Raw genomic sequence first — 12,489 nt, 5'->3', positions numbered from 1 at the left:
CCCTTTATTGCCAGTGAGCCTTTCCAGGCCTCCTGCTCCTGGCTCTTGCCCTTCCTGTGCCTTTGTTCTTATTAGTCACAATATTTGTCTAACATTGACTCATGCTTTCAGCCTGAGTTCCATACTTGCAAAGATTTCCCCCCATGGTAACAGTGTGGAAGTTCTACAGGCTTAGGCTCTTGCTTCCAACCTCAGTTTCCCAACCTGGCAGTAAGCACAGTGCATGCTCCTGTCCTATGCTGCTGGTGACAAATGTGACAACAGCATAGGACAGTAAGTGGAAACAGAACGCCGAGTGTCATCCTAGCTACTCAGGATGCTGAGATCTGAGGATCATGGTTCAAAGACAGCCTGGGAAGACAAGTCCCTGAGATTCTTATCTCCAATTAACTAGCAAAAAACTGGAAGTGGAGGTGTGGCTTAAAGTGGCAGAGTGCCAGGTGTGAGTGGAAAAAGCCAAATGGGAGCACAAGGCCCTGAGTTCAAGCCCCAGTACCACCACAAAAAAAGAGGAGGAGTGGGCAGTGGCAACTGTGTAGAGGACTTAGGCTTCCTGGGCCCAAGGCCGCCATCACCTGTGTTCCATGACAGGAGCAACTAACTGCTGGGGACATTGGGGACCGGTGCTGCAGTGGGGCTCTAGAGGCCTGATCAGCCAGTTTGTTAGGCCCAACACCCCCCTCCCCATCACCCAGGACAAGGAAGCTCAAGTCTGCCAGTGTCACAGCAGCCTGGGCAGCTGTTGGGAATGTTGGTGGTGTAAGAGGCCACAAACGGCCTCAGAAGAAGTGGGGGAAGAGGAGAATGTAGCAATCCCTCCACCCCCCCCCATTCCTAGGGTGGTGGGGGAGGGGGCCTCCCAGGGTTTCCTGACACTGGGGCCCTAGGGAGAGAATGGGAAGCAGCAGGATCCCATGAGGGCTGCTCTTTCCTTTCAGTTCTCCAGGAGGGGGGGTGAGGTGGGTGGACCTGATAGGCTCATGGCCCAGCCGAAAAGCCTGGCTGTCAGCGGTGGCAGGAGGAAGCCAGGGGTGGCTTTAGAGCTGAGCAGGGCAGTTGAGTATGGCAAGTGCCACACAGGGTCTGCTCAGCGCCCAGTACAGTTCTGAGAAGCAGGACCTGCTCATGAACCACTTGCACAAAAGGGGCAACTGAGGCACCGAAACTAGATTCTCTCTGCTGGGCACTGGTGGCTCACACCCGTAGCCCTAGCTACTCAGGAGGCTGAGATCTGAGGATCCTGGTTCAAAGCCAGCCCAGGCAGGAAAATCTGTGAGACTCTTGTCTCCAATAAACCACTCAGAAAACCGGAAGTGGCGCTGTGGCTCAAGTGGTAGAGCACTAGCCTTGAGCTGAAGAGCTCAGGGACACTGCCCAGGCCCAGAGTTCAAGCCCCACGACTACCATCATCACTATCAACAACAATAAGTCATTGTTTGTTTGTTTTTTTAGTGTATTTACCTTGCGATGTAACCATCCTGAGTATTTTGGTCTAGATCCATCCATCACCACAAAAGAAACAGGGAACAGGCTGCAATCATGAGCAGGATGAGGCTCTGCTACACTGTCAGTTGGAAGGACCCTCAGGCTGCCTTGCTCAGGGAGAGAAGCTGACTCAAAAGGCCACATAGTGTTTGTCTCCACTGATAGAAAATGTCTAGAGACGCAACAGGAAGTGGACTTGCGAGGGCCAGGAGCTGGGGAGGGGAAAGTGCCTACTCATGGCAATGGTGCTTCCTTTTGAGATGACTGAATGTTCTAGAATTAGAACACTGACCAAGATCTTGCTTGCATACATATGCATGACAAATCACCGAAGTAGGGTTATTGTCCCATTAAATCTGTCCTCAGCTAGGCTTAGTGGCTCGGGTCCTTAATCCTAGGAACTGATTGCTGAAGATTACAGTTCAAAACTGGCCTGGGCAAGAATGTCAGTGAGATTTTTTGTTTTTCCTCTTGGGTCCAGTCGCGGGCCTGAACTCTGGGTCTGAGCACTGTCCCTCAGCTCTTCAGCTCAAGGCTAGCGCTCTACCACTTGAGCCACAGCCCAACTTCTGACTTTTTTCTTGTTGCTTATGTGGTGCTGAGGAATGGAACCCAGGCCTCATGCATGCAAGGCAAGCGCTCTATCACTGAGCTACCTTCCCAGCCTCCAGTCAGTGAGAGTCTTATCTCCAGTCAACCACCAAAATCCAGAAATGAAGCTGTGACTCAAGTGGTAGAGTGCTAGCCTTGAGCAAAAATGCACAGGGACAGCAAACATCCAGGCCCTGAGTTCAAGGCCCAGGACTGGCACACACACACACACACACATACACACACAATAAAGCTGCCACTAAACAGGTGCTGGTGGCTCACACCTATAATTCTAGCTACTCAGGAGGCTGAGATCTGAGGATCACATTTCAAAGCCAGCCCAGCCAAGAACATCTGTGGGACTTTATCTCCAATTAATCACCCAAAAGAAAGCCAGAAGTGGCTCAAGTGGTAAAATGCTAGCCTTGAGCATGAAAGCTCAGGGACAGTACCCAGGCATTGAGTTCAAGCCCCAGGACTGGAAAAAAAGAAAAAGGAAAAACAAACAAACAAAAAGATATCATAGATCTGAGCCCTACACCTCCTGCCCTCAGTTTCCCACTAGATTTCCAATGACCTTGGGACATCGCCTCCCCTCCCCCACCCCCACCCTTCCCCATTCCCACCTTACCCTTCAGCCTGGCCGTTTGCTGTTGGACCACTCACAGTTGGCACAGGAAGGAGCCAAGGCCACATCTTCCAGCCCCATTTCCCCTCCCAGCTTGTCCCTCAGAGACTCCTCTACTCTGGCCTCCTCTACCCCAGATCCTGCCTGGCCCGGGTCATTCTGGCCATCTTGCCTAGCACCTTTTTGGCATCAGGATGGCCCACCTGAGGATCCCCAGTGGAAACAGCTTGATGGGAAAATCCAGAGCCCCTCACCTCTGCCCTGGCTAATTGTCTCTCTGATCAGACTCCCTTTCTCTAGTTAACAGCATTATGGAAATGTATTTCACAGAGCAGGGCCTGGTGACTCATGCCTGTAATCCTAGCTACTCAGGAGGATAACTGTTTGAAGTGAGCCAGGCCAGGACAGCCAGTGAGACTCTCATCTTCCAATTAACCACTAAATAGCTGGAAGTTGAACTGTGGCTCAAGTGCTAGAGTGCTAGCGGAGAAAGCCAAGCAAGAGTGCCACAGAGCCTAGGTTCAAACCCTGGGCTTTCTCTCTGGAGGGTATGACCTGGCAAATGGGGGTTCTCAGGCTTGCCTGAAGGCAGCAAAAAAGGGGGTGGGTCATACCACAAACCCCAGGGGCTGGAGAGGCAGGAGAGGGGTAGGAAGTTCCAGGAAGATGAAAATATCATGGAGTCTCAGGCTGTATAAAGGACAAACCCTTAGCCAGGTGCTGGTGGCTCACGTCTATAATCCTAGCATTTCAGGAGGCTGAGATCTGAGGATCACAGTTCAAAGCCAGCCCAGGCAGGAAGGTCCATAAGACTTTTTATTCCAATAAACCTCCAGAAAACTGGAAAGTGGAGCTGGGCTCCAAGTGGTAGAATGCTAACCTTGAGCAGAATTTCCCAGAGAGCGCCCAGGCCCTGAGTCTCTAAGCTTTTTCACTCAAGGCTATTGCTGAACCACTTGAGCCACAGGTCCACTTCTGGCTTTTTGATAACTAACTGGAGATAAGAGTCTCACAGACTTTCTTGCCTGGGTTGGCTTTGAAGCACAATCCTCAGATCTCAGCCTCCTGAGTAGCTAGGATTATAGACATGAGCCACCAGAGCCTGGCTTTTTTGTCCTTCCTTCCTTCCTTTTTCTGTCTTTCTTTCGTTCATTTTTTAAAAAAATTTGGCAGTATTGAGGATTGAACTCAGGGTCTGGGAGTTGTCCGTTAGCTTTTCTGCATGTGGCTGACATTTCTACCACCTGAGCCATACCTTTACTTCTGGCTTTGTGCTGATTTATTAGAGACACAAATCTCTTGGATTTGTCTGCTGGGCTGGCTTTGATCCCTGATCTCTCACTTTCTTTTTCTTTCTTTCTTTCTTGTCAGTCATGGGGCCTGAACTCTGGGCCTGGGCACTGTCCCTCAGCTCTTCACCTCAAGGCTAGTGCCCTACTACTTGAGCTACAGCACCACATTTGGCTTTTTTCTGCTTATATGGTGCTGAGGAATTGAACCCAGGGCCCCATGCATGCGAGGCAAGCACTCTACCACTGAGCCAACTTCCCAGTCTTTTTTTTTTTTTGTCAGTCATGGGGATTGAACTCTGGGCCTGGGCACTGTCCCTCAGCTCTTCAGCTCAAGGCTAGCGCTCTACCACTTGAGCCACAGTATCATTTCCAATTTTCTGGTGGTTAATTGGAGATAAGCGTCTCATGGAGGAAGTGGCGCTGTGGCTCAGGTGGTAGAACACTTGCTTTGAGCTGAAGAGCTGAAGAACAGTGTCCAGGCCCAGAGTTCAAGCCCCATGAATGGCCAAAAAAAACCAAAACCAAAACCAAAAACCCCCAACTGGGCTGGAAAGGTGGCTCAGTGGTAGAGTGCTTGCCTTGCATGCATAAGGCCTTGGGTTCAATTCCTCAGCACCACATAAGCAGAAAAAGCCAAAAATGGTGCTATGGCTCAAGTGGTAAAGTGCTAGCCTTGAGCTGAAAAGCTGAGGGACAGCGCCCAGACCCAGAGTTCAGGCCCCATGATCAACAACAAAAAAATAAAAAAGAAAAGTCTCATGGAGTTTCCTGCGTGGGCTGACTTTGAAGTTGGACCCTTAGATCTCAGCCTCCTGAGTAGCTAGGATTACAGGTGTGAACCACTGGCACCTGGCCTGATCCCTGATCTTCAGATCTGAGTCTCCTGAGTTCTAGGATTAGAACTCAGGTGTGTTCCAGGTGTGAACCGCTGGAGCCAGGGGACAGGTGGTTCTTGTAATGGGCCCTGGCCTGGCCTCCACGCACTCGCACACACTTGGAGCATCCCAGTTGTGTTTGCCACACATGCACCTTGGCAGAGAGACTTGGCAGAGAGTCCCTTGGGAGCAAAGTCACCTTTGATGGACATCCTTACATGAAAAGTTGGAATCCTCAAGAGCAAAGCTAAACACACAGATGTCATTAGGTCACAGGGCTCTGTGACCCTATGTGCCCTGTGGGGTGATATTGCCCCCCTCCCCATCCAGCCTGTCTCCAGCAAAGTGTGTTTCTGGAGGCTTGGGGATTTGGCAGTGGTAAGGACCAATAGCAGGGAGTGTGGCACACTGAGCCCTTCTCCCAGGACCCCTTGCATGAGCTGGGTGGGGGGTACTGGTGTTGCCTATTTTCTGGAGATCCAGACCCTAGGGTGCAGTCCTGACCCCCATACTCTCCACATTGTCCAAGCTGGAAGGAGGAAGTGGGGACACCCATCCTGGCCATGGGGCAACTGCAACTGCCATCCACACTGCTATAAAAGGGGAGAGGCAGTGGGGTTCTGGTTCCTGACCATGGCTCCAAGCCACCCAGCCTCCAGCCCTGCGCTTGCTTCCATCCTGCTGGCTCTGCTGTTAGGTGGTGAGTGGGGCCAAGTCCCCATCAGCCGACTGGGCCTGGGCGTGTGTGTGTGTGTGTGTGTGTATGTGTGTGTGTGTGTGTGTGTGTGTGTGTGTGTGCCCCTGAGGTCCGGCCTGGCATAGCTGGGAGGGCATGGGAGGACTCCTGAGTGCCTGGCTGATGCCTGAGGCAGGAGGGGAGGAAAGGGAAGCCATGGAGGGATTGACTCAGTTTCTCTTCTGTGAAATGGGTCTTTTGTTGGCTAGATTGTTTCTTCTCTTTCTTTTCCTTTTTCTCCTTCCTTCCTTTCTCTCTTTCTTTCTTTCTTTCTGGGTCCGGTCATGGGGCCTGAACTCTGGGCCTGGGCACTGTCCCTCAACTCTTCAGCTCAAGGCTAGTGCTCTGCCACTTGAGCCACAGCACCACTTCCGGCTTTTTTTCTTTTTGCTTATGTAGTGCTGGAGAATCAAACCCAGGGCCTCATGCATGCAAGGCAAGCGCTCTACCACTGAGCCACCTTCCCAGCCCTCTTTCTTTCTTTCTTTCTTTCACCTTGTTGGTCCTGGGGCTTGAACTCAGGGCCTGGGTGCTTGTCCCTGACCTCTTTTGTTCAAGGCTAGTGCTCTGCCACTTTGAGCCACATCTCCACTGCTGGTTTTTGAGTGGTTAATTGGAAATGAGAGCCTCAGGGGGACTTTCCTGCTCCAGGCTGGCTTTGAACAGTGATCTTCAGATCTCAGCCTCCTGAGTAGCAAGAATCATAGTCATGAGCCACTGGCACCCAGGTAGATTTTTTTTTTTTTTTCTGTTCTTAGAAATCCCTTTTACATTCAGATCTGGAAGCCAGAACTTTTTTTAAAAAACAGTATTAGTTTGGCTGAGAATGTGGCTTAGTGGTAGAGTACTTACCTAGCATTCATTAGGCTCTGGGTTTAATTCCTCAGTACCATATAAGCAGAAAAAGTGGTGCTATGGCTCAAGTGCTAGAGAGCTAGCCTTGAGCACAAAGAGGCTCAGGGACAGAGCCCAGGCCCTGAGTTCAAGCCCCACAACCACCACTAACAACAACAAAACAGTATTAGCCCTTAAATTCAGGTCCTCATGTTCTTGCTTAGTAATTTTTGCTCAAGACTGATGCTCTAGCACTTGAGCCACACCTCCACTTCTATTTTTTGTTTGTTAATTGGAGATAGGAATCTCTCAGATTTGTCTGCCTAGGCTACCTTCAAATCAAAATTCTCAGGTCTCAGCTTCCCGAGTAGCTAGGCGTGAACCACCAGGACCCATTACCAAACCTTTAGAAATAATCATTACACTCCAGGTATGGGTAGCACAAATCTTTTTTTTTTGGGGTCCGGTTGTGGGGCGTGAACTCTGGGCCTGGGCGCTGTCCCTCAGCTCTTCAGCTCAAGGCTAGCACTCTACCACTTGAGCCACAGCACCACTTCCGGCTTTTTTTCTTTTTGCTTATGTGGTGCTGAGGAATCGAACCCAGGGCCTCAGGCATGCAAGGCAAGCACTCTACCACTGAGCCACCTTCCCAGCCCTATGGGTAGCACAAATCTTGATTCCCAGTGGAGACAGGAAGATTGCAAGATTGAGGCCAGCCTGGGCTAAATAGTGAGACCTTGTCTTAAAACAATAATGACAAAACACAAAAATCAAGTGCCTGGGTTTGGGAAGGTGGCTCAGTGGTAGAGTGTTTGCTTGCCTTGCATGCATGAGGCCCTGGGTTCAATTCCTCAGCACCACATAAGCAGAAAAAGCCAGAAGTAGTGCTGTGGCTCAAGTGGTAGTATGCTAGCCTTGAGCTGAAAAGCTGAGGGACAGCGCCCAGGCCCAGAGTTCAGACCCTACAACCGACAAACAAACAAAAAACCCAAGTGCCTGTCGGGTGCTGGTGGCTCATACCTGTAATCCTAGCTACTCAAGAGCTTAGATTGAGAATCCTGGTTCAAAGCCAGCCCAAGAAGGAAAGTCTGTGAGTTTTGTTTTTTTTTTCCTTGTTGGTCATGGGGCTTGAACTCTAGGCCTGGGCGCTGTCCCTTAGATCTTAAGCTCAAGGCAAGCGCCTCCATTTGAGCCACAGCACCACTTCTGGTTTTCTGGTAGTTAATTGGAGATAAGAGTCTCATATACATTTTCTTCTTCTTCTTCTTCTTTTTTGTTGGCCATGGGGCCTGAATTCTGGGCCTGGGCGCTGTCCCTCAGCTCTTCAGCTCAAGGTTAGTGCTCTACTACTTGAGCCACAGCACCACTTCCAGCTTTTTCTCCTTATGTGGTGCTGAGGAACGAACCAGGGCCTCATGCATGCAAGGCAAGCGCTCTACCACTGAGCCACCTTCCCAGCCCCTCACAGACTTCCTTGCTTGGGTTCACTTTGAACTGTGATCCTCAGATCTCAGCCTCTAGAATAGCTAGGATTACAAGCATGCTTCCCCAGCACTGGCTGTGAGAGTCTTATCTCCAATTAAAAAAGCCCAAAATGGAGCTGTGCCTTACATGGTAGAGCACTAGCCTTGAATGCAAAAGCTCAGGAACAATGCCCACCACCTGAATTCAAGCTCCAGGATGTCACACACACACACACACACACACACACACACACACACACACGGCCCTTCCTTAGGCACAGAATCCCAGGGGCAGATTTCCAGACAGTGTTTCTGTTATACAGATTGGGATGGACAAGAAAGCTCAGAAAGATCCAGGGCCTGGTTGAGGTCACACAGCGTAGTAGGGAAGGGATCCCTGGAGTCAGCCCTGCTGGGCCACAGTCTCTGACATCCACCTTTTCAGGTACAGCCAAGGCTGCACAGATTGTGGGTGGGCGGGAGGCCCGGCCCCATTCGAGACCCTATGTGGCATCGCTGCAGCTGAGCAGGACCCCAGGTAGCCACTTCTGCGGAGGGACTCTGATCCATCCAAGCTTTGTGCTGACAGCTGCCCACTGCCTCCAGGACGTGTGAGTCCTGCCTGTGGGTGGGATATGGGGAGGGGGAACATGGACTGGGTTTGGTCTCTCCTCTCCCCTGAGCCTACTAGCTGGGACCTTGGAGCAGTATGGGGGTTTCCCAGGGAGGGCTCTCAGGCTGGTCCTAGTGGGAGGGATAGAAAGAAACACAGAGATGAAGAAATAAAACCCTGACTTCTGCCAGCCCCCCACACCTGGTGACCGTGGTGCTGGGGGCCCACGACCTACAGAACCTGGAGCCAGTACAGCAGAAGTTCACCATCACCCAAGTTTTCCAGAACAACTATGACCCTGAGGACAACTTCAACGATGTGATGATCATCCAGGTGGGAAGGTGGCGTGTGTGCTTCATCTACACACTGAACATTTATTGAGCACCTACTGTATGCCAGGCCACGAGAAAGGTAGATAGGGACGCCATGGGGACCTGTGGAGCGGGATGGGCATTCAGTCAGTCCTCCCGTTCATACATGGCTCTCTCAACACACCTGACCACCTGGTAATGCTGAAAATCTGACTCCTAGACCACTGTCAGCCCAGCCCAGGGTGGTGAGCTCACCAGGTCTCCGCAGTCCTGACCCCGAAAAAGTAGCTTTCCTAGCAGAGTTTGTGTGAGCCGGTGTCTGCTGGAGCCTTGGAGCTTATTATAAAACTGGGCATACAATGTTCAGTCCGTGCTCTGCAATCCCGAGGGTTCTGGGTGAAGGAAATAAGGTGAAAAACTCCTGGGAAAGGGGTATGGGTGGAGAAGGCATGGTGAGGGGTGCCCAGGAGGTGGGTGATGCTGGGATAGGAGGCCACTGGGCCTGGGGACAAGGTGTCAGCCTCGTATTCTGCCCCAGCTGGACCGCCCGGCTTCCCTCAGTGCCGAAGTGGCCGTGGCTCCACTACCACGACAGGACCAGCCGCTGTCCCAAGGTACCCAGTGCCTGGCCATGGGCTGGGGCCGCCTGGGCACCCGCGCGCCAGTGTCCCGCGTGCTTCAGGAGCTGAACGTGACCGTGGTCACCTTCCTGTGCCGCCCGCACAATGTGTGCACGCTGGTGGCGCGCCGCAGCGCGGGCATCTGCTTCGTGAGTATCCCAGGAGGCTGGCACGGGGGGCGGAGCCCTGGAGAGGGAGGAGCTCTGGGAGGTGGTGTGCTGGGGGCGTGGCCCTGGAGAGGGCGGGGCCAGGGCAAGATCTCCAGGAGCAGGGAGGCCGGGGCGTGGCTTCGGAGAGGGCATGGCCCGGAAAAGGCTGCAGGAGGTGGGGCATGAGCATGGTCTCACGAGAGGGCGTGGCCATGAACGGCAGGAGACGGGAGGGGCGTGGCTTAGAAGAGGGCGTGGCCGGGAGGGGAGCTCCCGGTGATGGGGACCGGGGCGTGGCCAAAAAAAGGTGGAGCTTATGAGGAGGAACGTCTGGATTGGGTCCTGGAGAAGGCGGGGCAAGAAGGTGAGCTCCGGGAGGTGGGGCTGGGCGTGGTCGAGGAGAGGGCGGTGCTCCTGGAAGGAGGAACCTCAGAGACAGTATTGTGCTCTAGGTTTAGAAATAGTGGAGCCGAGCCGAGCGCTGGTGGCTCACGCCTGTAATCCTAGCTACTCAGGAGGCTGAGATCTGAGGATCGCGGTTCAAAGCCAGCCCAGGCAGGAGAGACCGTGAGACTCTTCAATAAACCACCAGAAAACCGGAAGTGGCGCTGTGGCTCCAGCGGTAGAGGCTAGCCTTGAGCTGAAGAGCGCAGGGACAGCGCCCAGGCCCGGAGTTCAAGCCCCACGACCGACAAGAGACATAGTGGAGCCCAAGAGGGGAAGGGGTTCAGGGAGCAGGGGAGCCTGGGTTCTGCCCCACTTTCTGGCTCCAGAGCCACTCTGAGCTCCGGTTTCCCCACCGGATGAATGCCCATCGCCCCCGTGAAGCGGGTGGGCAGGAAAGCGGGTGGAGCAGCCTCGGTCCCCTCCCCCATCGTGGTCTGGGAGCCCCTCCCGGGGGAGACTGTGAGCGCCCGCTCAGAATCCAGTGATCCAGGTACACAGAAGGAGACTAATAAATGCAGCTGCCGTCCACCGACAGTCCCTACCAATCTAGCCTCTGGGTCGCCAAGGACTAGACTTGGGGACTGACCCTTCTATCTCCCCCTCCCAGGGAGACTCGGGGGGCCCCTTGGTGTGTGACGGGGTCCTGCAGGGCGTGGACTCCTTCGTGATCCGGGAATGTGCCAGCCGCCAGTTCCCCGACTTCTTTGCGCGGGTGTCACTCTACGTAGACTGGATTCACACGGTGCTGCGCAGTGCAGGGACTGCCGGCTGACCCGACCCCCACCCCACCCGCTGACCAGCAGGCCCAGGCGGGCTGCACGTCCTAAGTGGGGAACTTCAGGCAGAGAGCATCTATCTTTCCCGAAGGTCCGTTCTAGCAAGTGTCCACCTAGTGTCCTGTGACCACCCCAGCCATCCACTTCCCCCAGGGGCTCAGGAAGGGGTAACCTACTCTATGTGACCTCAATAAAAGCTGAAACTCCCTCTGGCTCCTGTCCATTCTTCCCTGTAGGGACACGGAGAAGCTGCAGTGTCCCGGGCTGTTCAAGGTCCAGTACCTCTCACTGAGGATGGAGGGGAAGTAGAGGCTTAGAGGCTAGGCTCACCAATTGTCTTTTATGATTATGATTACTTGTGTGTGTGTGTGTGTGTGTGTGTGCACTTTTGCTCAAGGTTAGTACTCTACTACTTTAGTCACAGACCCACTTCTGTTTTTGTTGTTGTTTGTCTGTTTGCTGATCCTGGGGCTTGAACGATGGGCCTGGGCACTCTGAGCTCCTTTGGCTAGGACTCTGCCACTGGAACCACAGTACCACTTCCCACTTCTGGCTTTTTCTTTTCTTTTTTCTTTTTTTGTCAGTTGTAGGGCCTGAACTCTGGGCCTGGGCACTGTCCCTCAGCTCTTCAGCTCAAGGCTAGCGCTCTACCACTTGAGCCACAGCGCCACTTCCTGTTTTTTCTGCTTATGTGGTGCTGAGGAATTGAACCCAGGGCCTCATGCATGCAAGGCAAGCACTCTACCACTGAGCCACTTTCCCAGCCCATATCTGGCTTTTTCTTTTCTTTTTTTTTTGGTTCGGTCCCAGGGCCTGAACTCTGGGCCTGGATGCTATCCCTCAGCTCTTCAGCTCAAGTGTAGCACTCTACCACTTGAGCCACAGCGCCACTTCTGGTTTTTTTCTTTTTTGCTTATGTGGTGCTGAGGAATCGAACCCAGGGCCTTATGCATGCCAGGCAAGCACTCTACTACTGAGCCACCTTCCCAGCCTCATTTCTGGCTTTTTCTGTGTTTATTCTGTGATTAATTGGAGATAAGACTCTCACAAGCTTTCCTGCCTAGGCTGGCTTCCAACCTCGATCCTCAGATCTCAGCCTCCTAAGTTACTAGGATGATAGGCGTAAGCCACCAGAGCCCAGTCCACTTCTATTTTTGTTTTTTTGTTGTTAATTGGAAATAATAGTCTCATAGACTTTACTGTCTGGGATGGCTTTGAACCATGATTCTGTTCTCAGCCTCCTGAGTAGCTAGAATTATAGGCATAAACCATAGGCACCGGGCTGCCTTACTTCTAATAATGCCCACTGCCCTGCCTGAGTAGCCCTGAGCAAGTTGCCTCTGTGCCTCAGTTCCTGTATCTGAAAAGTTCCTCAGCATTTTCTAGAACTTTCAGAGCACTTCTAGATACCCTCAGCTAGCCAATCCTGGGGACCTATCATCATACAGGTGACCAATCCAGCTCTGGGGAGCCCCCAGGCTGGAAGGCTTCCTTGGAAGAGATGCATATAAGTGCAAAAGTCCACAGGGAGGAGAGAGCTGGGGCTCTGGGGGTGAGGTGTGGGAGGCCAGATGCACAGGAATGAAGTGGGTATGTAGCAGATGAGGAGGGCCGAGGAAAGGTGACTTGGCCCAACAGCAGCCACAGGAGCCTGTTTATTTCTCATGGG

The 12,489-nt window shown here is 52.8% G+C and overlaps 1 protein-coding gene across 1 annotated transcript; it reads left to right on the top strand.

Moving 5' to 3' along the window:
• Positions 1 to 5,504: 5,504 nt before the first annotated feature.
• LOC122122702 (myeloblastin-like) lies at positions 5,505 to 10,979 on the top strand. Its single transcript, XM_042697015.1, has 5 exons — positions 5,505 to 5,571; positions 8,350 to 8,515; positions 8,709 to 8,850; positions 9,367 to 9,597; positions 10,652 to 10,979. Exons 1-5 carry the CDS (start codon positions 5,505 to 5,507, stop codon positions 10,814 to 10,816), a joined length of 771 nt encoding a protein of 256 aa, XP_042552949.1. The 3' UTR covers positions 10,817 to 10,979.
• Positions 10,980 to 12,489: the final 1,510 nt, after the last annotated feature.

Source organism: Dipodomys spectabilis, unplaced genomic scaffold (genome assembly GCF_019054845.1).
Source record: "Dipodomys spectabilis isolate Male_0828 unplaced genomic scaffold, ASM1905484v1 ptg000215l, whole genome shotgun sequence".
NCBI lineage: Eukaryota > Metazoa > Chordata > Mammalia > Rodentia > Heteromyidae > Dipodomys > Dipodomys spectabilis.
This window is presented reverse-complemented; position numbering and strand designations above follow the sequence as displayed.